At 45.8% G+C, this 26,637-nt stretch overlaps 1 protein-coding gene across 7 annotated transcripts in view; it reads right to left on the reverse strand.

The window, feature by feature from the left end:
• LOC144101846 (BTB/POZ domain-containing protein 6-like) overlaps positions 1 to 18,486 on the reverse strand; it is a 35,486-nt gene extending 17,000 nt beyond the window's left edge. The window contains exons 1-4 of one of the 7 annotated variants that reach the window (XM_077635072.1): positions 18,248 to 18,463; positions 18,054 to 18,134; positions 13,345 to 13,484; positions 8,676 to 9,687 (exon numbers count right to left, since the gene is read on the reverse strand). In XM_077635072.1, the coding sequence (XP_077491198.1) occupies positions 9,009 to 9,687; positions 13,345 to 13,484; positions 18,054 to 18,056 (822 nt within the window). In that variant the 5' untranslated portion in view covers positions 18,057 to 18,134; positions 18,248 to 18,463 and the 3' untranslated portion in view covers positions 8,676 to 9,008. The other 6 variants (XM_077635071.1, XM_077635069.1, XM_077635067.1 and 3 more) reach the window with 6 other exon arrangements.
• Positions 18,487 to 26,637: the final 8,151 nt, after the last annotated feature.

Raw genomic sequence — 26,637 nt, forward strand, 5'->3', positions numbered from 1 at the left:
TTCTCTGTGTACAGAAAGCCTACGCACACAGCCCAGTACTTAAATTTTCATTCAAATCATCCAGTTGCGCACAAAGCCTCCGTCGTCACATCACTGACCAAACGTGCGACACGTGTCTGCAAAAGCCGAGAAGATCAAGAAAAGGAGTTAAAAAGAGTGCACGAAGAACTGTCAGCCAACGGTTATCCGAGCCGCTTCATATCAAAGCTACAAGAACGAGCTGCACATCCAGCTACCACTGATTGTAGGACGTATCGAACACGAGCAGGCATTCCATACATGCCTGGTATCAGCGAAGCGTTGTCTCGTGTGTTCTCAAAATACGACTTACGCGTGGCCCACATGCCTGTCAGCAAGCTGCGGAATCAGCTAATGAATGTGAAAGACCGACTACCAAATGAGCAGTTTCCAGGAGTCGTCTACAAAATACCATGCCTGAACTGCAATCATGCCTACATCGGTGAGACAGGGAAGTTCTCAAGACGCATAAAGGACCACCAACGTGATGTGAAAAACAAAAAGCATGCCACAAATGCGCTGGCGGGTCATGCACACGACACTGGCCACCAGATTGAATGGGGCAATGCCTCCATCTTATCTAAGGAAAGAAACCTGACGACGCGCCTTCTGCTGGAATCGCTATTCATCCAAACATCATAAGCAACATTAAACAAGAACACTGGCCCCATGCCAGGCATCTACGCCCGATCTTTACGTCACATTCTCCGGATATAAATTCGCCACCGCTCTTGTCCTGCTCACTGTGAACAAGAAACCCGTACGGGTTTCGAAACGTCTTTCTTTTTTCGACTATGGTCAGTGACTGCTACTTCACTTCATTGCAGGGTCTTACGGATGAATCTTGGCGCTGATCGTTGGCGATGTTGAGGAGATCAAAGCTTAAAAGAAGGAAAGCATGGTATCAGTTTCGCCAAGGTCTGATGGCTTCACAAGGTAGCGAGACAAGCAATCAGCGTCTTGGTGAAGACGCCCTGACTTGTAAACGATTGTGCACGAATATTCTTGGAAGCACAGCGCAAAGTGACCAAGGCAGCCGGTGGGCTCTTCTAGTGAACAGAGCCGACAAAGAGCGTGGTGCTCCGTACCAATTGAGCCAGAACGGCCGAAGAACAAGTGCCTATATCTCGTGACTGCACAAGGGCTAGACACTCGCGCTCAGTATGTGAGAAATTTCGCTCGGCATCGCAAAGAAGGGTGTCGGCATAAATAATGACGCGGTCGTGATTTGTGGTCACATTGAGCAAGAACGGCGCCGTTGCCGTAGCGGCAGGCGTACGTGCAAAACTTCAGTGGGTGCAAACAGTTCGAAATGCGCCCAAATTGGCGGAGGTGTGACCAGGCGGATGAGCGAGGAAAATGCGTTCTCCTGGGCAGTGCCCCAGTTAAAGGGGGTACCGGTTTTAAGATTATCTGCGAGGAGACGAGGAATGCCGGCGCAATCTGTGATAAAGCGGCGGGAGTACGAGCACAGGCCGACAAGGATGCGCACATCCTTGCATGAACGTGTTGGAGCAAAATGTTTGACGGCTTGAATATTAGCGGGATCTGGGGGTACACCTCAGGCGTCAACCATGTGTCCGAGAGTGGTCATTTGGCGACCGAATTTACATTTCGAGGATTTGAGCTGGAGTCCGGCTGCTAGGAGCAGCTAGAACACTAGTTATGTGGTCGAGAAACAAGGAAAGGTAGTCGAGAAAACTAGAAAATCATCAAATTACAGACACGGAGGCCACTTAAAGCCGCGAAGAAGGGAGCCCGTCATGCGTTCGAAGGTAGCCGGCGCATTGCACGAGCCGAACATCATAACTTTAAACTGATGTAAGCTACGTGGAGCCATCAATGCGGTCTTTTCGCGGTCCATGTCGACAGCGATTTGTCAGGACACACACCTAAGATGGATTGATGGAGAGTGCTTGGCTCCGTGAAGGCAATCCAATGCATCGTCAGTTCTAAGCAGAGGGTAGACGTCCGTCTTCGTGATGCGGTTGAGGTGCCTGTAATCGACGAAGAAGCGCCAGCTCCCTTCCGCCTTTTTAACCACAACGACGGGTGGCGCCCAAGCGTTCGACGATGGTTCGAAGGTATTTAGTGAGCGTCTTTCCCACCTACTGCTATATTATGTGGCGTACTGCACTGGACACTCATTATGTTCCTCTGTAAAGAAGAGCGGCAACACCGGAGTAGTATGACAATATTATATACCCGCTGCTGTTAAAAATACTGGGTTAGCGGTCCAGTCAAGCTGCTAAAGGGCAGCTTTTTCTTTGCAGCCTTTTGATGTGCCTTTCCATATATTAAAAAATAAAGATTAGATCTGATGATGTGACCATGGAAGAAACTTTGGGGCATTCGGCTTCTAAAACCTTAATATTCGATGTTGTTGGCGTCATTTGAGCAGAAAGATTTGGTTGGTTGGTCGCTTTTTTGGCGAAAAGAAATGGCGCAGTCTCTGTCTCACATATCGGCGGACAACAACACCGCGCCTTAAGGGAAGGGATAAAGGAGGCAGTGAAAGAAGAAAGGAAGAAAGAGGTACCGTAGCGGAGAGCTGAGGAATAATTTCGACCACCTGGGGATCATTAACGTGCACTGACATCGCACAGCACACGGGCGCCTTAGCGCTTTGCCTCTATAAAAACGCAGCCGCCGCGGTCGGGTTCGAACCCCGGAACTCCGGATCAGTAGCCGAGCGCTCTAACCACTGAGCCACCGCGGCGGGTGCAGAAAGGATGCAAGCATTTCTTTTTGTTACACGGGTAGATTAGCGCATCTGTGCTGGCTTTTACAGTGGAAGCGCCACTGCGCAGCAGTCCCAGCGCAACACACAGAAATAACTGCGTGGACTTTATCCAAAGAATTTGAATTCCTGATTTGGACTCAGAAATTTCTTTCAGAATAAGAGCGCCGGGATAATTCCCTGCTGACGTGCAAAAAAGGGAACACGGTACCTTTACTACGCTTGTATTCTTTACTGCCACTTGTTTTTAAAGCTTACTTAAAGGGGAACACGTTGTTTTGAATATCGACATGCCAAATTTAAAAGCTCTTCCACATATCAAAGCTTCAAGCATTCAATTATTTAAGATAAGTAATGATACAATTGATTAAAAATTAGCCTGGAAAATTAGTGCGACTCAAAAAAGTTTCCAGACCCGCCTGACCGCTGCCAAAGTTGCAGAAGCTCTGGCGTCGAATAATTGTTTGTAAAACTGCTGTTCTTCGCCACGATTTCTATCTATAAGTATATTGAAGAATGCTCCAGTTCATTCGATATAGGCAAATTTCGCACACTCGCTAGAAAACCGTCTTCAAACCCCCTTTTGTGCGACAAGAGATCCCGAAACCAAGCGCCTCCCCCCCCCTCCCCCCCCCCCCCCCCCAACGCATCAAAGCAGCACCACAGACTACTAGTTGTGCGGAAAATTTAGCCCTACATTTTTGTTTACTACACTCTACGCTTTAAAAAATAAACGGAAGTCTTTAAGGTTTCCAGGCGCGTTATTCGTTGCTTATTACAAGAAACGCACGTTACTAGACCACGGCGGTCAAATACAGAAAATGTGTTTTCTTTTGCTTGATCACGTTGCTGTTATTTCCAGCAATATATTTTTTTTCCGTGCGGGAACACTAAATTTCCGCAATAACGCCTGTAATATTGCACGCTTTTTTTACAGTGCACCAGGGGAAAGAGTTTCAGGTTGAAAAATTGGTTCCACAGCATGCTTTGCCGGGTCATTTTCATCCGGTAATCACCAAAAGCTCGATAATGCAAAGTTATTGTTTCATGCGAAGTGTCGACAGACCCCAATGAGAGTGGCTGTGGTAGTTCGTGCTGCTCTAATTGCCATTCCTACCTTCTCATTGCCAGTTTTTCATAACCTTTCCGACACACGAGGTAAATGAGATCGGTCTCAGGTTGCTGAGACAGTTCGGTGTATTGCCTGGTTTTGCTGTGACGCAGACGGAGGCGGTTTTCCAATCTTTCGGTAAAGTGCCGTCTTTCGAGATTTTGTTAAGCAAATCTACACGGACGTTTTCTCGGTACCGTGAGAGATTTTGGAGCATGGAATATGTGATTCCATGAGGTGAGGAAAATGCAGCTGCGGTGGAGTGTGGGTCCATGCCAGACTAGTTATGCGTCGTGTAATGCGGAAGCGTTTCTACCTTCGTCTCTGGAGAGAACGTATCGCGCAACGCTTTTTCAAGTTGTTCGTCACTCAGCTGGATTTCTGCCAAGGGTGTGCGGTTTTGTATGCCCCATCCTGGCGGTGAGCATTATCCAGACTGTCTCGATGAGGAGGTTTGCCTGCGTCTGTGAACTGCTGCTGCTCGCGGCAAGGTTGGTTGGTTTTTTGGCTTTGCTCGTACAACTGGGTGAAGTAAATGAATGGTCGTGCTGTTGGCATTGTAAAGAGTATTGCTCACAGTCATGAGCTTAGTTCACAGATTTTGCCAAGCGGTGGTTCCATGCAGCAGTGAGGGCAGCGGACGAAGATTTGCACGGTCTCGGCCGAGATTCCGCCGGGTGTCCAAACTTTTGAGTGTTAGCGCATTTCGTGAACTTGAAAATTGGTTTCTGAGGAAAGGAAATGGCGCAGTAACTCTCTCAGATACTGCAGTAGATACCCGAGCCGTTTCGGAAGAGAATGGGTAAAAGAGGGAGAGAAAGAATAAAGGAAGAAAGAGGTGCCGTGTGGAGGGCTCCGGAATAGTTTCGACTCCGGGAATCTTTAACGTGCAATGACAGCACAGCACACGGGCGCCTTTTGCGCTTCGCCACCATCGAAACGCGGCCGCCGCGGTCGGGTTCCAACCAGGGTTCTCAGACTCAGATTTTAAAGCTAAAGCTTTACTGGCCGCGAACTTGCGACTTCGCCATGGCGGTGCTCCGACGAGGCACATGACATCACAACACGCGCCTCGCCGCGGAGCCGAACCAGTCTGGCCGGGGAAGCGGTGGCTGGCGCACTCGGCGCGAAATTGAGACGTGGTCGAAGTCTCCGCATGTGCGGTCAGAGTGGGCCGAAGCCGCCAAACGCGTCGGCCGTCTAGCGCAGTTGGAGTATAGAGGGTCTCGCTTTGACCGACGTGACGTCGCAGTGCATCGCGCACGCGTTACGCCGGAGTATAAACGCACCTTAACAGAGCCTGCGCTTAGCCGCTAACAAACGTGTTCGGTGGCGACTTCTATGGGAGCCGCTGAGACCCCCCGCGCCTTCACTGAATAAAAAATTTTAAAAACCTGTGAGCAGGTTCGGAATCGAACCAGGTTCTTCTGTGTTTTGAGGAGAAGACGCTACAACTCCACCACGACGGCTCAATGCTTAACCATTAATAAAGGCGAATCCAGTGAATGCACTCTTCTGGTACAGAAGTCTCCGCGCTTTCGCTACGTATATCCTGGCCTAACAGAGCTAGGCCATCAGCAAGTTTTTTCGTATTTCGGTATATATGCTGCAAATTGCTGAAAAGAGATTGATTGGCGTGCTTGGGGAGTTCTGCACTTTCGACTATCCCGAGTTTCGAGTTGGTCTTTCTCAGCCTGCATACGTTTGCTATGGGTCGTTTTGGAATGTTCAGCTCGTTCCTGAAAATCCTTGCGTGATGTCATGTTATAATCCACGGATGACGCCTCTGGAGTACGTGTTGTCGAAGGCACTGCAGCACTGAATGGGGTGATTTGTACGGTGTAATGGAATATTAATGCAGTGAGTAGCCTGTAAGCAATGGTATCACAGTAGGTGTCCATGGCAATAATATTGTATTCATGTCGGTGTTTCATGTTCGTGTCTTCTTTTATGGCCGGTGTGGTTTGTATGACCGTGAGTATGCCTTGGGAAAGTCCATTGAAGTTTAACAGTGGGATGTGGACGTAATTATAAAATTTCACAACAATAATGACCTTCTCAGTCAAATGTAGTGGAGGTGAATGGAAAATGCCGACATAAAGGAAAGAATACAACTGCGAACGCAAGATCGGGGTTTGCGTCAGAAAGGTTATGTAGTTGGAGAAGAACCTGTCACACTTCCAAATGACCTCGTTCGAATAGAATCAGGCAATGAAGTTTCAGAGAAAATAACGACTGTAAAATCCCCTTTCAAAGTTGAAGAGAGAGGGCAGAATCTTGACTACACATAATGAGCAAAGGTCTGGAAGGAAGCCTCAGTTCTCTAGCCACCGGTTCGACAAGAGGCCTGACTTTGTCTGAGCCGAGGCGAATACAGGTCCCCTTGCCGAAACTATCGCTAGCTGACCGAGGCTCCCTCCCTATTCCGGTGGATTTCGCTGTATGTTTCAACGGCAGCCATGACGCATCCATATGGTCTGCGAAAGTCCTCCATGAAGCCAGAAATACGCACACTCTCTCTCTCCACATGCGTTAATACGACTGAAACAATGGAGGGTATAGGCACCACACCTGTGTAACTTCTTGAAATCTGGAGAAATACGCCTGAGTCGGCGGGTGCTCCTTAAGCTCAGTGTTTCACCTCTCATACTTTCAACAGTCTTCTAATGCTACCTTAACATCTTACTGTTGCAGGGAGCAATTGGCCTTGGTCAGATTCAGTGAGCTCTGCGAGATTCCACTTCGAATCTTTATCATGATCTGGACATCCACTGTACAAAAAAAACGTCATCTTCAGCCAGTGCTTTTGGAGCACTGTAGGAAACAGGCTTTCAAACTGGCAGAATTATTGCAATGTTTGGAGCGCTAGCAGACAGTTCAACATCACCCTAACTTCCTATAAAAACTCTACACATGTCCCTGTTACCAGTCTAAGCTTCAGACCACACCTTACTTTCACAATTTTCTCAGTAATACCACTAAATATATTGTCCCATTTCTGGCCTTTTACATTCGGCAAAAGACCAGAACCCTTACTGTATAAGCATGCATATATCAGAAACACGAACTTGATTCTACATAGTCAATCACCGCATTCAGTTTTGAATGATTTACTTAGGGGTCACTGCTTAATATATACGTCCCCTGTTAAAAATAGTATCAATGTAAAACCATAAATGTAGAATGAGAAAATGGAATCAACTTTGGGCGCAGTTTGTCCGGTCCCAAACGTTGTTCCAGACTCTACAGAAAATCTGCATAATTTTAATTGCTATCAGGATGGCGTTTGTTCACGAAAACCCATACCAAGATAACCAGCTGATGAATAACACTGCGGAGCTATGTTTAAAGGGAGACATGATCATTTTGCCAAAAAAAAACTCAAATGATGAACCAGGTCTAATCTCAGCTGTAAGCAGCAGACGTTATACCTTGCCGACGTTCTGCACTGACTACTACACCGTAGCTCGACACTGTAAACAAATGAAAAGGAATTAAGCAGCTCGATAATCAGAAGCGGTGTCCGCTATGTACACTGCATTTGTAACCCAAGGCGCCGTAGAGAGCCAGGTAACAAATGCTGTGCATCCAAAGTTACCTTCTGTGTTGTCCAGCTCCGTGCGCATATTTCATGTTTAACTGGCAGTGCTTACATTCCGCTAAGTTCCGAAATCCGCCGTACGCCACATGTGGGGTATTCGTGGGCTTGCGGCGGCATGCAGGTCGAGGAACCAAGCCTAGCCAACACACATCACGAAAAAAATAGGAATAAAGAGTTTTAAAACATAGTGTGTCGTGCCAGACCATGTGGAGGCCCGCGAAAGTGTATCAAGGTGGGCGGCTGCGTAAAGCACAGACAAAAATTCAGAGATAACTGAATGCTTGTGTCACTTCTCTTATAAAAATGGCCTATAGACAGTCTATCGACTTTTAGAGACTCTTACCTTTCTACAGATATTTATTTTTGTCTATTCATAGTCTATAGACTATAGTTAAAAGGCTACTAAATGTGTATGGCCATAAATCTAGATTTCTAAAGACTGTCTCTTGTATTTGAATTGAATACAGACCATTCATTAGGATTTGTCTATAGGAATGCTATAGACTTTATAGACGAAAGTCGATAGTCATTGTATAGATTGTATAAAAAAAATTTCTTGGGGTGTAAAGCTGCGCGCGTCAGCCTGCGCGTAGATACACCTGCTGTGCTGGACCAGGGGTCCTTTAGCAAGCGGCAGTGTACTACAAATGGTTTACGAGAACAATAAAACCTACGAGCGCGTTAAAATATGATTGCTTGTGAAGCACTGAGAGATTTCCATGTTGTAGCGCATCAAAAGGCGGAAGGAAGTTGAAGTTGACGAGGTAGACACAAAGCGCTTTGTGCGTCCATCTTGTCCACAGCACTCTGGCTTTTTGCGCTTGTGTTTGCCCATCTCGTTCATCGCCCCTTGTCTTTTGATCCGTTACACCTCAAGGTTATGAACCAAGAAGCCCAAATTTCAACGCTACTGAGAGATGCTCTATGCTCGCATTTAAATACCGCGTAACTGCTGTACAAAACTCGTCAAGCGCACCTGTTTCATGCTCTGAGTTCTCATCGGTCCATCTCTTCCCTCTGACAAAACTCATATCTCAAAGGAAACCTACTTACTTGTTTTGGGTGACAGAAGCACAAGCCCTGAAGGAACGCTTGCAGACATGCAAAAAGCACGGTTAGAAGGCCACACGTGTACCCAACTGCTGCCAGTTTCTGTTGGTTTCCTTGAATGATATTCATTCATACAAATACTTTCATTCGATAAATATACATTTTATTTGAGCTGAACGGCAAGAAGGTCATCTATCAGTTTTTTCAACATACAGGCAATCAAAGATTGCGCTAAGCACGCGAAACTGCAGGCATGTTCGGTGTTTTAACTCATTCCATCTTCACCCGGTTCAAATACATTATAAAGATGTCGGTTGAAAGTTGTGTTCCAACGTGGCGAAAAAAAGGACAGACATTTGCTACCCACAACACGTCTAGCCAACTTATTTCGCAAAGTGCCAGCAGTCATTGTCAGCAGTCAACCAGAAGCCAATGTCTGACCTTCTTTTCTGGTCCATAAAAAAGGCCGTCGACCATTCCGCAGCCTATTACCAAGGTGCGGGCGGCAAGGATTGGTAGCGAGGATCCTCTCTCAATGGACGTCCTACGTAGTTTGATGAACGTGCATTAGTTTGTCTTATTTCGATTCGGGATGTCCGAATGTTGCAGAATCCGGATGGTATGGGCATCGATCCTTCCTTTATAATATTACTAAGGATCGATAGTGCTTCCTCGTCGTTTAAGACACCCCATGAATTCGGCCCTTCAATAAACTGTGTTGCCGTGAGTGCGAGAAACCGTAGCTTTGGGAAAAGGGGCATCATGGCTTCCCGGAGAGCAGCAGATTCCTCGACGCCCGCCGAGCGCTCACTAACTTGCTGCTCGCCCCATGCGTGCACGGCCTCAACCACAGATGCCTCGGAAACGTTTGTGACGTGGTCGAGAATGTAGCTAACAGTGTGCGCCAGGCAGGACTGGAATGATTTAGAGGACAGCACGCCTTGGCTGTTGGCACGGATGAGAGTTTTGGCAGGACAATCCTCATACTCTTCGCCCATCGTGAGAACGTAGTCTAGAAATGGGCATACGTCATCCTGATTCATGTTCCTCCTCACATAACCGACGCAATTGTCGGCTAGCCCTGGAACTAAGTACTTGACTGCAGCGGTGCGGGTATAGGCGGCCTGCTGCACGGTTTCCACCATCAGTCGACCACTGTAGAAGTACCTGCATTGTAGAGAAACGCGTGTTCCTAGGAAACTGTGGCGATGAGCGGGCAGCCACTATAATTATATTTGAAGTGTTGCTTATACTTGTTTGTCTGATTAAACGCACTGGGAAGTCACTAACCCGCGTTGTACCCACAACTACTCTGCCCGATTCCGGTCCCTTAACGTTACACCTATCTCTCTTCTTTCCATAGCTCCCTGTGTTGTCCTTAATCTAAACTCAACCCTTTTCGTTAGCCTCCACGTTTCTGCCCCGTAGGTGAGTACCGGTAAGATGCAGCTGTTGTACACTTTTCTCATGAGGGATATTGGCAAACTGCCATGCATGGTATGAAATAGCCTGCCATATGCGCACCACCCCATTCTTATCCTTCTAGTTGTTTTCCTCTCATGATCCGGATCAGCTGTCACTGCCTGTCTTAAGTAGACGTAATCCTTTACCACTTCCAGCACTTCGCTGCCAATTCCGAGCTGCAGTTCCCTTGCTGGACTTTTGAACATTACCTTGGTTTTCTGCACGTTAATTTTTTGACCCACCATTCTTCTCTGCCTGTCTAACACATTAGCCTGTTGTACGCTAGTGGTGCAGGCAAGGGTGTCCTATTTTTCATTTATTTAGGTGTCCCCAAGCTAACAAATGTGTAACTCATTTGTAAAGATTTGCAGTTTACCTCCTGAGTGACTCAGCAAGGCAATGTCATCAACAAATCACAGAATATTTAGGTATTCTTCATTAACTCCTAACTCTTTCAACATTAACCCTTACATTGCCTTAAACGGCTTACTCCCCGAAAAATGGCTGCGAATTTGTCTATCACATTCTCCTTGCCGAGCGAAGGATGCAGCATTTAGGCAATTTTAAAGAAAACGTGTCGGTTTCCTGAAGATTTATTCCGGCTTTTTGCCTCTTACTACCATGAATTATCGTGTATTGATAATGGTAAATGTGGATTGCAGCTATATTTCATTTTCTACTCCATCGAGAACATCTTTCTCTTCTTTTAATGACAGTTCTTTACTGCTGTTTTTTTTTTGTAACTTGGGTACTGAGAGAGGTTTCCTGTAGTGAAGGCATTTTGCTGCTTATTCTATTCGAACCTATATGAGCATGATGCAAGCGTTTCATGCTCCGTGGACGCGTGTTTGCGTCCCAAGCCTTTATTCTCTTCCTTGCATCCAGTCAGTTTGTTGTCTGCATTATTTGCTTCAACAGAGGTCCCTTCTTAACCACGTGTTCTTTTCGCCGTTCATGCAGTTTTGAAACATTGGCCCTTTTACCATACTGAGGTCTGTGAGCACATTAGCTTACTGTGTGCAGTATAAAGGGGGAAACCTTTCCAGCTTCATGCAAACGCGCTGAAAACACCACTGATTGAAAATCATTGATGGACGAGTTGCATTTTCTCATTACGGCTGCGCTTCTGTAACGCTCTTGGCCTTAGGAAACATACAGATTTTCTAGGTGTGGGTGGAAGCGTAAAGCCTGCTGATTATGGAAAAATTTCACCCATAAGAATTAACACCGTTCATCTCTACTTTGTGAAGCCTAGTTGAACGGCATGGAGACTGACATTCACAGAATCCTCAATAACACATTCGTTCTGAAAACTCCTAGAAAGAGGGCAGCTTAATCATTCTGAAAGCCACATTACTTTTCAGGAATGCAGCTCTCTTCGTAATTATGAAGTTTCTGATCGCAGGCAGTGAGTGTGTTGCGTACAGCTGAGTGGTTTTTCGGGCGTGAGGGCTCAGTTCACATGAAACTGTATGTTTGAATAAGATTGACGACTACAAATATTTTTCCGAGGAGGTTAGAACCATGCATTTGTTTGCTCTTTGCACCCGATCTATAGGAGAAATCGCAGTGTTCTTCGAGCCTCATGAAGACGCGAATTAAAGACTACTTATTCTACTCTACCCCCTAAATGTAAAATGTGAATTCCAACAAACTTCAGTAAGTGCGGCAGAATTGTTTGTTTGTCAGCCCCTGTGCTGTTCTTGCAAACTTTGATATCGCAGACATCCTGAAGCTGCAGCAGTTTTATGCAGTCTTCTATGTGCAAACAGCTGCGTTTCAGCACTGGCACGCATTGCGGAAAAAAACAATCTGTTTCCTCTTAACAATCTTTTTTAGCGAGATATGTCACCGTACACTTTATTTATTCGCAAGCATTCTGCATATTCATACCAAATAATTCTGGACAAAAACATTTTAAGCGGCAAACCATTTATGAACGCAATTGTTTCATATAATGTAAGATTTCACTATAACAATCATATCTCCGCAGATCACCCCGACAGCACTCTTGTATTTTCTTTCCATTAACGTTTTTGCTATCGTGAAAAGCGTTTACCATTGGTTTTCTGCGCCAGTTTAAACTGCTCGATGCGATCGCTGGAAACATTATAAAGGAAAGTTCTTGCTGTTATATCAGAAGAATGGACTATTACCTAGAATATTTTCTTATCATGCTCTTAAAATTTTAGGACCCTCAAAAAATTTTGTCCAAGAGAGTTCGACATATACAGAGTGTAAAGTGAGCTTTATAAAAGTGTAAATATTCGTTCTGATCATCTTGAGGGTCTGCACGGACCTGAAATCGTTAGTCCTGTGTAATATTACTATATGCTTTTTAAAGTTTATTCCTACAAAAGGTCATTTAGGTAAGAATATGTGATTTATTTGATTCTGCAACGACTGAAGTGTAATAATTGGCTATGGACTGAACTCCTTCGCCAACCTGTAATGGCTATTTATAGTAACCCGCATTCACACCTCCTAGCCAGTGGATATACTCCCCAGGTGCATCAAGCAGGCCGAGAATATCAGAAACCTGCACGGGGCCCCATAAAAGAAAAAAATGTGCACTCTGCAAAAGTTCTCTCGGATTCCGTTGAGTCCAAGTGACATCGACAATTCCACGCGAAATGAAATTCCATCCTGTCAACACTATACCATTTGTGGTTAATTGATCATATTGGGCGTGCTTCATGTGATTCAGGTGGGCTGAACAATAGCTTCAGTGCTGAATGGTGAATCTGTCGGCGTGCGGTCGTTGAAAACTTGGAAGCGACCGCTCAGGAAAGGGGTACATCGGCCCCACAAAAATTTCAGCAGAGTTGCGACACATTCCTTGTGGAATGTCCAAAAAATTTTACAATGAGCCGCAGCTGTTGCTTTCACATTTCTGTCCCAATCACGGTGATGTTCAAGATTTTCCTTTTAATCAGATTAATTCATGCAAATCACCGGCGACCTGACCAAGCTGACATGTCAAAGACAAGTACAAATGATATCCGCGAACGAAACTTACTTAAACTGCCTACAGCCATTAACTTCATGTGTAATCCTGCTTAACGCGTGAAAAGCCATCTTCGGTTTCAGTAACTAAGCGTTCGGTGCACCCCATCCCAAAGGCTACATGAGATGTTTCAACAATTCCGTGAGCATTTCCCGAGCTTCGTGCTCGCAATTCTTTCTCCACTCTGCATAAGAGATACCACTTTCTATAGCAATTACCCAGCTCAAGACCACGATTAAGTTGCATTTCCGCGCAAGGACAAGATATAAAACTCATTCATAATTTTACACAATGTCCATTAGGAACGCTTAATGGTTTTAAGCTGTGTGTGAGTTTATAAAAGAAAATTTTACCTAAGCAAGCCAAGAACGCCGTCCGGGTGGAGGTCGGTGATGACAACACGATCTTCTTTAGGGAAGGAACCATAGAACATGGTCTTGAAGACATCGTTTTGTAGCGCCAAGATCATGCGGTGTGCCTTGAAAGATCCTCTCTGGCCAGGAAATTGGTGAAAGTCGACCTCAATATCCAAATCAGCAAGTTCGCCATCTCCAAGATGCTTCTCAAACGATAACTGCACGAATAAGAGAGAATTATCAGGCCACGTGAGATTTCCGTCAGCCGGGTGGGAAATTCGGTGCTTAATAACTTCGCTCATTGAGAACTCTCCTCTTACTTCATATGTCCCTTCTTTCACAAAATAACCTTTTGAATAGCATAATGAGTAATGAATAGGTCCTAGTTAGGAAGTTATACTGCAGCAGAAAAACGTTGATAGTGAGTGACATCCCACGCAAATATTTATTTTGTTCCTCCAGTACGCTTCTTTACTATAGAACATGCTTACATGATTACGTGAGCCATTATAATAAATATATGGCATTCTTTATTCTTATTTTGAATCACCCTTATTAAGGAGGAAGTTGTGAAAAAGACATCAATAATGCTCGTATACAAAGCGTAAAGCAAGGACTTCGGCACGTAACTCAACCTTTTGAATACGTTACAGATGTAATTCAAATTGAAAAAGTTCAGATATTTTATCCCTGGAATACAAAGGATCACCATATTCCGCCGGTGGAATCCATACCAACTACCTCCGAATATCACTTCAGGGTTTCTACCAACTGAGGTGCGGCGGCGGCTGTCCAATGTTTTACTTTCGCAGGTTTTTTTGTTGCCGTAAACCTAAATATGCAATTGTTCACAAGCGCGACCCTCCTCAATAGCGGCCGACGTACTACGTAGGTCCTTTACCGCGAGTGCCACGTGCAACATGATCGAATGGAGAGGGTTGAACCTGTGGGAGAAACCATTATACCACACATATATTAGACGTGCCTTCAACACCGCTGACACATGATGATTACAGCTTCGCAAATCAGCGCCTGGATAATGTGACATCTACTGCGAACGCTTGACTCCGTGGAACCCTGGAGACAGAGCGGGTAGCCTGGCCAGTAGAACCGGTCAGCAGTCATGGTCCGGCCAAAGGCCACGGAAGAAACGTCAGATTGCTTTCCACTTCCTTTGTTCTGAGTCGGCACTTATGTTTTGTCATAACATATTTACTGTATTTATTTCTCATTGGTCAGCCCAAGATACAAACACTTAGAAAGCCTAAGAAGCAGTGCAAAGGGGCAAAGCAGTAAGTTAGGATCAGGTGACAGCAGATCTCTTGAAGGACGGAAGGGAGATTGCGCTAGAACCACTAGCCACTCTGTATACGCAATGCCTTATCACCTCGAGCGTACCAGAACCTTGGAAGGACGCTAACATTGTCTTAATTCATAAGAAAGGAGACGCCAGCCAAGGACTTGAAAATTTAAAGACCGATCGGCTTATTGTCCTTTGCCTACAAGGTATTTACTAAGGCAACCGCTAGCAGAGTCAGGGCAAACTTGGACTTCAATCAACGAATTATCAGGCAGGCTTTAGTAAAGAATAGTACACAATACATCATACTCACACTGTCAATCAGGTGATAGAGAAATTGGCAGAATAAGCCAACCACTGTATGTGACCTTCATTGATTACGAGAAAGCATTCTACTCAGTGGAAACCCCAGCAGTCATATAGGCGTTGCAGAATCAGGTTATAGGAGAACATTATGTCAAAATGCTGGATTATATATATATATATATATATATATATATATATATATATATATATATATATATATATATATATATATATATATATAGGAACGGGACAGCTACCATAGTTCTCCATAAAGTCAGCAATAAAATTCCAATAAGGAAGGGCGTCGGGCAAGAAGACACAATCTCGCCAATGCTGTTCACCGCCTGCTTACAGGAGGTATTCCGAGGCCTGAATTGGGAATAGCTGGGGATAGGAGTTAATGAAAAACACCTAAATAATCTGTGATTAGTTGATGACATTGCCTTGCTGAGTCACTCAGGAGGTTAATTGCAAATCATGATGAAAGAGACGGGCAGAACAAAACGGTGGCTCTAAAAATTAACATGCAGAAAACCAAAGTAATGTTCAGCAGTCTAGCAAGGAAACAGCAGTTCACAATTGGCAGCGAGGAGCTCGAAGTGGTAAAGTAGTACTTAGGGAAGGTAGGGACAGCTGATCCGGATCATGAGAGGGATGTAACTAGAAGGATAAGAATGGGGAGGAGCGCATATGGCAGGTTCTCTCCGATTGTTAACGGCACTATACCAATATTCCTGAAAAGAAAGGTACAGAAAAGCTGTATCTTACTGATACTCACCCATGAAACAAAGATATGGAGGCTAACGAAAGGAGTTGAGTTAAATTAAGGACAACGCAGCGAGCTATGAAAAGAAAATTGTTATGTGTAACGTTAAGAGACCGGAAGTGGGCAGAGTGGGTAAAAGAAGAAATGCGTGTTAATAACACCGTAGACGGAATCAACAGCAAGAAATAGGCAGGGCATGTAATGCGAATTCAAGATAACCGCTGGCCCTTAAGAGTAACGGAGTGGATTCTATGTGAAGGCAAGCGTAGCAGGTTGAGGTAGAATGTTAGGTGCGTAGATGAGATTAAGAAGTTTGCCGAGATACGGTGGCCGAAGGGGGCAAGGGGCCAGGTTAATTGGAGAGGCATTTGCCCTGCAGTGGGCGTAGTCAGGCTGATGATGATGATGATGGTGGTGGTGGTGGTGGTCATGATATGTGGGTTCAGTGACTGTTGGCTTCCTTCGTACGTAAGTCATAACGAGTCCCTCATTTCCCTCTTGACGCAAGAGGTAGCATAAAAATATCCTCACATAGTTTCTGCCCTCGCCGTTCGGTCATGTTCCAGTTGACAGTCGCGGTAATAAAGGACGGTCTATGCACTCCAGTACTGATGAGTGTGGCACGTGTGAAACCAATTGATGTTAGGCTGCATGCAACTCAATTGCCCAAGTAGAAAATCGACAGCCGGTGCCGTAGCTGGGTACTTTTCTAATTTTTACCCAAAATGGAAAAGAATTGTACTTTTCAGCGAAAACACTTTTGTAAGTAAAAAAAAGTGTAAAAATGACGTGCACGTTGCGGGCCGCAATTTGAATATTCGTGCCGCGGCGATGAATATGACAAGCTCTCGGGCTAGTTCGTTGTGATTCATTGAGGTTGACAGTGGTTAGACATACAGACAGGAAACAAAAAAGACGACGGCACAGGCGCAGAACATCAACTTTAATCCGGAACCGCCTGAAATACTGTATATATAACCAAAACACAGGCGCCACTAGGCGGCGATCTTATGCACCGGCGGCAGCAAGAAGTGATAAAACAAGTAGTGCTAAGACAACAAAAACTAAAATCAAAAACAAAGGAAATAACAGGGAACGATAAAACCAGAACTAGATGAGAGGGAAAATTTTATAAGCAAGTAATTTCTTGAAAAACCGCCAACACGTGAAACAGGGGAACGGTTTGACCAAAAAAATTTCAAGAACTCGTCCGATAACATTGAACTAAAACCATACAAGCACAAACCAACCGTAGAGAAAAATGAAAGGCGTAATGACAAGGAAAAACAAACTAAAAAAAAGGTGATTGGGTGAGCAAACCAAAGTTCAGCAACAAAGATGAAGCCAACAATTAAGACAGCTGAACGAGGAAGATGAAGGGAGCTAAATATTACAGGTATCTTTATTCCGATCAGGTGAAAGGTACACATTAAACCGTACTCAGAGTTTCCGCTGCTGCGGCCACGGATTAAGGCAAGAGCTTCCGCCAAGCCAGGTCTCCTTGCCTTCCACTTCAAATAGGCCGGAGGTATATCAAGGAGGATCTAGGTCAGCCAGAGACGTGAAGATAGTCCAACAATACTAACCGCGCGAAATATGACCAGAGCCCACATCGAACAAGTTGTCCCTGCCTACCGCTCTCCAATGGGCAGAAGGCTGCGCCAAGGGATTCTCCGTCAACCTACGAGTCCTGACCGCTAACCATCTCTCCCCAAGCTCTCCCTGGGGTACACACGTACCGTCCATTTCCCGCCAATTTCTCGATTGTAACCAACGACTCGTCTTGCCGTTCTTTTCCAGAGAGCTCAAGAACAAGATATTGCGACAAAAAAAAACAGATACATGAACCCTTAGCTTCGCTGGTCCTGGAAAGAATAAGGAGCTAATTAACAGATTTATAGGTCAGCGCTAACTCTCGCACATGCTCGCAGCGGCGCCTTTATACCCTTCCCCTGAGAGACTCTAATACGATTGCCAAGAGCTTCGCTCCTCAAACGTTCACAATGCTGTTCTCGGAAATTGTGCCAGCCGGCAGGTCTAAACAGCTATAAAACTAACATCAAACACCGGACAGGAATACGCGACTGACATGCTTTCTCCACCGAGCCCGATGACGCCAGACCCCCCCCCCCCCCCCCCCCTCGAGCTCCTGTTACTGTGTTCAGTTTAATGGCGTGGACAGCCATTCTCAAAACACATTAAGCGCGGAAGCCCGCACTCTTCAGCCAACTCAAGCTTAACAAGCTCAGCATAAATACGCATGTTTTTAAAACACCGGCTGCCGAACTTCAAGTAAATTTCAATGACTACGCAATGTAAATGCTCAGCACTCACCATTGTTGTCGTTTTGACTGAAGGAAAAACGGAAAGGAAATTGCAGGGGCCTGCCCACTGTCTCGAGCGGAGCCACAATCCCTGGTAAGTGCAGACATGCGGAGAGTCGGAAGAGACGTGAGAGGAAAGGCTAAAAAAGAAGAGACGCGCGTCGCAAAACTCCGCCCGCCGAAGTGGCGCCACTCGACACTCACCGCGCATGTTCATGAAGAGAACGGCCGATTCCGAAACTACCCGGCAGGGGAGCTTTTTTGTTGCAGCCGGAGGCTCTGGCCCGAAAGGCACCGGAATCCCACGCAGGCAGCCGACGCCGCTGCGAAATCAGAAGCGGGACGTTTATCTACGATTTCTCTCTCGCTCTCTCAAGCAGCTTTGCGCTTATTTCTTCCTTTATCTCGCCACCTTCTGGGTTGATTAGCGAGCATGAGCGACCTGCCTGGCATTTGCCTTTCGCTACGCCTCTCTGCGAAAGCCCGCGAGAGTGAGTAACACGAGAAGAGAGTGATTCATCCAGCCAGAACCGGATGCTCCCTCGTGGAGAGGCCTTTGCCCCAGTCGCGATAGCGTGGGGAGGCGAGAAGTTGGCGGTCTGCGGCTCAGACGGGACGGCGCGGCAGCAGCCCGTACAGTTGTCGCGACAGGGGAGCCCCCGCCAGTTTTCTACCCTTCACGTTGGTTGTCACTTCGTCTCTCAACAGTTAAGTATGCGAGAAAGCGGTACTAGGCAGGGATGCACCCAAACACACACACACACACACACACACACACACACACACACACACACACACACACACACACACACACACACACACACACACACACACACACACACACACACACACACACACACACACACACACACACACGCGCGCGCGCGCGCGCGCGCGCGCGCACACACACACACATACACACACACAGACAGACACGCACACGAACGCACCTGCGCGCATGCTCACATATGCACAGTCACGCTATTGCAAGCGCGTTTCCTGGTCATCCCGCTCTCTTTGAGATTTTTGAATATTCATTAATTTAATTATCTGAAATATGCTGTCTGTTAGAGGGGTTTGACAAAATGCAGAGAAATAGAAAAGAAAGCAATCTGTATGGAAGATAATTTAAACGGTCTTACAGGAAGAATTTGCAGTGACAAATACTGAAATTTGCAATCCAAGCAAATTACAGGTACAACGCACAAGTTGCGGAGAATATACGACTGGCTTCATATCACTCCCGTGCGAGGAAAGAAATATAATATTCAATACATTGTTTGTGGCTTCAAAACAGAACAGAGCTGGGGCGTAGTGGCTTCTATAGGACAGCCGGCCGAAAAAATGATAAGGGTTGAGGTTTGGGTGAGTTGGTGTATCTTGACGACAAGCAGCGCTCGAACACACGGGACAAAATGAAGAGCACATCACATCCGCATGTGGTGTCCTCTTCATTTGGTCCTGTCGGTTGGAGCTGTATTTGTCGTCATGAAAAAATGGTATACTGCGAGAATTGAAAACAGAATTCACAGTGAATTTTTCAACATGGAGTCTAAAGGACCATTTTTTTCCCTTCAATAATTCTCTTTATTACTTCGTTATAAATGAACACGAGAACAGCTGTTATTCTGTGCTTAATTTATATTAACCTGACGAATTTACTCTTCCGCCCTTTCTACTTCATTAAGGTTAACAAATGTGTATGGCTGCCTACAAGGTATTTACTAAGGTAATCGCTAGCAGAGTCAGGCCAACCTCAGACTTCAATCCAAGAAATGATCACGCAGGCTTTAGCAAAAGTATTTTCAACAATAGATCATATTCACACTATCATTCGGGTGAAAAAGAGATCCTCAGATTATAACCAGCCCCTATATATAGCCTGCATTGATTACGAGAAAGCATTTGACTCAATGTCAACCTCAGCTGTCATACAGGCATTGTGGAATCAGGGTGTAGAGGAGCATTATGTAGAAATAGTGGAAGATATCTATAGCAACTGCACAGCTACCACAGTCCCCATAGTGTCAGCAATAAAATTCCAATAAGGAAGGGCGTCAGGCAAGGAAACACGATCTCGCCAGTGCTATTCACCGCCTGTTTACAGGAAATATTCCGAGGCCTTGATTGGGAACAGTTACGGATAAGAGCTAATGGAGAATACCTGAATAATCTGCAATTCGCTGATGACATTGGCTTGCTGAGTCACTCAGGAGTTGTACTGCAAATCACAATCAAGGAGTTAGGCAGGGCAGACCGGTGGGTCCAAAAAATTAACATGCAGGAAACCAAAGTAATGTTCAACAGTCTGGCAAGTGAGAAGCAGATGACAATTGGCAGCGGTGTGCCAGAAGTGCTAAAGAAGGAATACGTCTACTTAGGTTCACTTGCCACATAGCGCTAAACAGACACGGACGCAGGGAGACAATCAGGATGGGCGCCCGTCCTGTTTGCCTCCCTGCGTCCGTGTCTGTTAAGCGCTATGTGGCAAGCGAACCGTCACCAACTCCCCCAAGCTTCCACTCTGGTCAACTTAAGGCAGGTAGTGACAGCTGATCCGGATCATGACAGGGAAGTACCTCGAAGGATAAGAATGGGGTGGAGCGCATATGGCAGGTTCTCTCAGATCATGAATGGCTGTGTACCAATATCCAATGGGAAAGTGTATAACAGCTGTATCTCACCTGTGCTCATACACGGGGCAGAAACGTGAAAGCTAATAAAAAGGGTTCAGCTTAAGTTAAGGACAACTCTGTGAACCATGGAAAGAAAAATGATAGGTGTAACGTTAAGAAACCGGAAGCGGGCAGAGTGGGTGAGGGAACAGACGCGGGTTAGTGACATCCTAGTCGAAATTAAGAGAAAGAAATGGGCTTGGGCAGGGTATGTGATGCGAAGGCAAGACAACCGCTGGCCCTTGAGGGTAACGCAGTGGGTTCTAAGAGAAGGCAAGCGTATCAGAGATGACAGAAGGCTAATTGGGCGGAGAGATTAAGAAGTTTGTACACATAGGGTGGGTGCAGCTGGCAAAGGACAGGGTTAAATGGAGAGACTTGGGTGAGGCCTTTGCCCTGCAGTGGGTGTAGACAGGTTGATGATGATGAATATGGTTCCGAGATGGAATTGAATTAATTAAGGTTTTATAGTTTATGGGGGTTAACATCCCAAAGTGAGTCAGGCTATTAAGGACTCCGTAGTGGAGGCCTCCAAAAATTTGCACCACCTGGGGTTCTTTAATGTGCGCTGACATCGCGCAGTACACTGGCCTCTAGCATTTCGCCTCCATCGAAATGCAGCCCCTGCGACCAAGATCGAGCCCGCGTGTTTGGGGTCAGCAGCCGAGCGTAATAGCTACTTAGCCATCGCGGCGGCCCTTACCGTAATCAAGGTTTGGTTAGACAAAATATTTAAACTCTACTACTTCCATGGTACTTGAAGATTCCCGAAATGCTCCTGTTAAGTTGAGTTTTTTTTTTCTTTTTTTTATGCGTCACCATAATTTATGTTAAGTTGGTGTAACTTCGCCGTGTAGTGGATGGGTTCAGTGAAAACGTGGCTGTGCGAACAAAAATTTTCACATCTGAGTAAACCAACGTAGTTGCAATCAGAAGCCCGAGTCACCAAATTTCTATTCGCGCTATACTCTAAGAGGAGGCAGCGGTTCTTGTTTGTCACAGATAAGGCAATTTTCCGGAATTTAACGTTTATGTGCCGTGTGTTGAATGTTTGCACCAGGCTATCCAGTTGTATGTTGAGATTAACCTGATTCCTTTTCGAACTCACCACAGAGTGCAATATGCGAACATGAGCATAAAGTTTACTTTGCTCATTATGCTCATCTACGCTATCATTTATAAAAATTAAAAAGTAGTGCGCCTTGTACAGATTCCTGTGGAACGCCTGAGGGAACCGGCGACATTCTCGAGAGGGTGTCGTTGAAAACAGCGTATTTATGGCGTGGTGTTAGTTATAATTTTACCCACTGGCATAGTTAACCGTTTCTAAAAGTGGCCCCAAAGTTTAATAATCAGTTGAGAGGAAAACACCTCATCAGATGCTTAAGCGAAGTTAAGAAAATTGCATCTTTTCGGTGCCAGCGCAATAGCTGTTGCAGAATCATTAACTTTTCCGACAAGCTGAGTTATAGGCGGACAGGCCACATCTGGAGGCGTGTTGCGTCGGTGAACGAATTTAGCTCGTTTCTAGGAAGTCTGTGGTATGCTCCTTCATTACGTGTTAAAGCAATTTAAAACCTGTGCTTGTTAAAGCCATTTCATGATAGTGAAGCGGGTAGACGACGACGACATTGAGCGAGTGAACGAGTGAATGGAGACGAAGACGACAACGAAGTTCTGGCTCTGTTCTGAGTGCCGCTCGTAGCTGTTCCTTCACTTGTGTGCACAACTGTAAATGTATTCTTTTCCGAAAAAATAGTTAGCAATTATTTGTTTCTCTCAATTTTTTAAAACATTTAAAGCGGACTGCACTGGACACTATATGTACCTCTGTAAAGAAGAGCGGCAACTCCGGAGCAGTATGACCAATATTATATACCCCCTGCTGTTAAAAATACTGGGTTAGCGGACCAGTCAAGCTGGTAAAGGGCAGCTTTTTTTCGCAGCCCTTTCATGTGCCTTCCCATATATGGAAAAATAAAGATTAGATCTGATGATGTGAACATGGAGGAAATTTCGGGGCATTCGGCTTCTATAACCTTATTATTCGATGTTGTTGGCGTCGTTTGAGCATAAAGGATGCAAGATTTTTATGCGTTGCATATTGCAATCACTCAGTTCAGCCCTTGGGCGCGGCCGGCCTGCCACCATTGACCTTTAGCGCAACCACGTGACGTGATGTCACGACAGCCGGAGGAAAAGCTGGGCCCCAACTCGCGCTGTCGCGCGCGGCCGCAGCCACCACCTGACTCCCACTCCTCCCGCCAGGGGCGCTGCGCCGGCGCGTGACGTCACGGAGGAAAAGCTGGGCCCCAACTCGCGGGCGCGCGCGGCCGCAGCCACCACCTGACTCCCGCTCCTCCCGCTAGGGGCGCTGCGCCGGCGCGTGACATCACGGAGGAAAAGCTGGGCCCCAACTGGCGCGGTCGCGCGCGGCCGCAGCCACCACCTGACTCCCGCTCCTCCCGCTAGGGGCGCTGCGCTGTGATTGACGTCACGGCATATGTTTAAAAGAGCTGCGCTCCTTCGCCGGGACAGTCTTATACCCCTGTCACACGGGGATTTCGAGGGCCCTCGAACCGATAGTCTATCGACTCAAAGGCGATCGAGCGCTGCTACACGGGCAGTTTCAATGGCGATCGAGTCAATAGCCTATCGATTCAACGGAGCAGCACGGAACTCCATTGAGATATGCAACGCATTCTTGGCTTAACCAAGCTAAGCCTGGCCATTTTTTTTTTCCATGGATAGATTAGCGCATCTGTGCTGGGTTTTACAGTGGCAGCACCACTGCCCAGCAGTCCTGTGCAAAATGCAGAAATAACTGCGTGGACTTTATCCAAAGCTTTTGAATTCCTGATTTGGATTCAGAAATTTCTTGGAGAATAATAGCGGCGAGATAATTCTCTGCTGACGTGAAAAAATGGAAACGCGGTAGCCTTACTGCGCCGGTATCTTTACTGCCACTCGTTTTTTTCTAATATTGCTTTCTACCTGATAAAGCTTACTAAAAGGGGAACATGTTTTGAATATCGACATGCCAAACTTAAAAGCTCTTCCACACATCAAAGCTTCGAGCAATCAATGATTTAAGATAAGTCATGATACAATTGATTAAAAATTAGCTTGGAAAATTAGTGCGACTCGGGAAAGTTTCGAGACCTACCTGGCCGCCGCCAAAGTTGCAGAACTGTCCTTAAACCCCAATGCTTTGGATAAATCAGCCCCGCTGCTTTCCACTGTATGGCGAAGCTCTTTACAGAAAAGTATGAAGTGTTCAGCCGTTTCTTTCTGCTCTCCGAATGCAACGCACAACGTGTCTACCTCGTGATACCTAACTGAATATGTCTTAGTCTGCAAAACTCCCGTCCTGGCTTCAAATAACAAAGAGCTTCCCCTACAAATATTATAGATATTTTCTTTGGTAATTTCCTGTATAAGATCCTGTATATTATTAGTACAGATTTCGTAAGCATCCATGTTTTCCAGAGAGCTTTATTTGCTTCTTTAACCCTTTTCTTAACCAATGATTGCTGATTTGCCCCCCCCCCCCCCCTTACTGCTGCCCAGATATTTGCTTGTAAATTTTCTAGTTCACTTTCTACGTTTCGAGTCAACATTCCTGATTTACAGGTATCTGAAAACTTTCCTAGCCCACTGCTTTTCGCCCATTTTTCTCAATCGCTCCTCGAATGCTATATTACTCCTAGCTTCTCTGCTCTCTAGCGACGCCCATCCCAAATCACCCTGTACCCCCTGATTTGGTGCATTGCCATGTGCTCCTAAAGCTAGCCTCCCTACGCCACGTTGTTTGATTTCTAACCTTGCTTGAACATCTGCATGGTCTCATCCACTGGACCGCATTACCGAAAGTAAGACTAGGAACCATCACAACTTTTCCAGATGCCTATTACCACTTCATACCTATTGTAATTCCACAGTGCCCTATTTTTCACGACAGCTGCATTCCTACTAGCTTAATTCATTGTATAATTTTCATGCTGTCCGATACTCTGCACCGTTATTTATCCACACCCCAGAATAGTTGTACTCATTCACTACTTCTAGCGTGAATTCCTGTATTCTATGCTCACCGCACTAATCATTAAATATCATGACTGCAGATTTCTTCTTACTAAACTTGAAACCTTATCTATCTCCCTCTCCAACACAAATGTCTATCAACTTCTGCGACTCTTCCTTGTCGTCAGCCATTAGCACTATATCATCCGCGTATATTAGTCCCGGTAATGACTATTTAATTCATTCTCCTTGCTTGAAAAAAGAAAGGTTGAAGCATAGTCCGCTCCTCTCTAGTTTGGTCTCTAACCCTTGCAGGTACAACATGAACAACAAAGGAGACAGAGTACATCCTTGCCTAAGGCCCCGCTGTATATCTATAGGCCCTATATCTATATAAGTGATCCCGACTCCAAGCGCCCCCCCCCCAACCGCATCAAAAGCAGGACCACATAGTACTAGTTGTGCGGAAAATTGAGCGCTACGATTTAGTTTACTGCACTCCAGGCTTTAAAAATTAAACGGAAGTTTTTAAGGTTTTCAGGTGCATTATTCGTTGCTTATTTCTTACTAGAAACTCATGTGACTAGGCCACGGCTGTCGGAAACAGGAAATGCCCGTTTTTTGGCTGATAACGTTTCTGTTACTTTCAGTAACAAATTTTTTTCGCGCGGCAACAATAAATTTCCGCAAAAACGCCTGTAATTTTACGCACTTTTTACAGTACACCGGTGAAGAGTTTCAGGTTAAAAAATTCATTCCAGAGCATGCCTTGCAGGGGTTATTTTCATCCTGTAATATGTAAAAGCGCGATACTGCAAAGGCACTATTTCATGCAAAGTGTCGACAGAACCCAGCAAGAGTAGCCGGGGGTGGTTAGTGTTGCTCTAATTGCCATTCGTACCTTCTCATTGCCAGTTTTCTATAACCTTTCCGACTCACGACGTAAATGAGATCGGTCTCAGGTTGCTGAGGCAGTCCGGTCTATTGCCTGGTTTGGCTATAACGCATACGGAGGCTGTTTTTCAATCTTTCGGTAAAGTGCCGTCTTTCGAGATTTTGTTAAGCAAGTCGACACTGACGATTTCTTGGTACCTTGAGAGATTTCGTAGCATGGAATATGTGATTCCATTCGCTCCTGTTGCAGTTCTCTTTCTCAGGGTTGCTAGTGAGGAGGAAAACGCAGCTGCGGTGAAGAGTGAGTTCATGTCATAGTAGTTCTGAGTCGTGTACAGCGGAAGTGTGTCTACCTTCGTCTGTGGAGAGAACGTATCGTACAACGCTTTTTCAACTTGTTTGTCACTCAACTGTAAAGCAAGCTGAATTTCTTCCAGAGGTCCGCGGTTTTGTATGCCCCATCAGGGCGGTGAGCATTATCCAGACTATAGCGATGTGGAGGTATGCCTGCGTCTGTAAACTGCTCCTGCTCGCGGAAAGGTTGGTTGTTGTTTTTGGTTTTGCGCGTACAACTGCGTGAAGTAAATGAATGGTCGTGCTGTTGGCGATGTAAAGAGTATGGCTGACAGTCATAAGCCTGGTTCACAGATTTCGCGAAGCAGTGGTTCCTTGCAACAGTGAGGGCAGCGGATGAAGATTTGCACGTCTCGACAGAGATTCCGCCCAGTGTCCAAACTCTTGAGAGTTAGCGCATAACGTGAAATTGAAAATTGGCTTCTGAGGAACGGAAATGGCGCATTAACTCTCTCAGATACTGCTGTAGATACCCGAGCCGTGCCGGAAGGAAGGGGGTAAAGGAGGGAGTGAAAGAAGAAAGGAAGAAAGAGGTGCCGTGTGGAGTGCTCCGAAATAGTTTAGACCACCGGGGGATCTTTAACATGCACTGGCATCGCAAAGCACACAGGCGCCTTTTGCGTTTCGCCTCCATCGAACCCGGGTATT

This window comes from Amblyomma americanum, chromosome 8 (genome assembly GCF_052857255.1).
Source record: "Amblyomma americanum isolate KBUSLIRL-KWMA chromosome 8, ASM5285725v1, whole genome shotgun sequence".
Taxonomy (NCBI): Eukaryota; Metazoa; Arthropoda; class Arachnida; order Ixodida; family Ixodidae; genus Amblyomma; species Amblyomma americanum.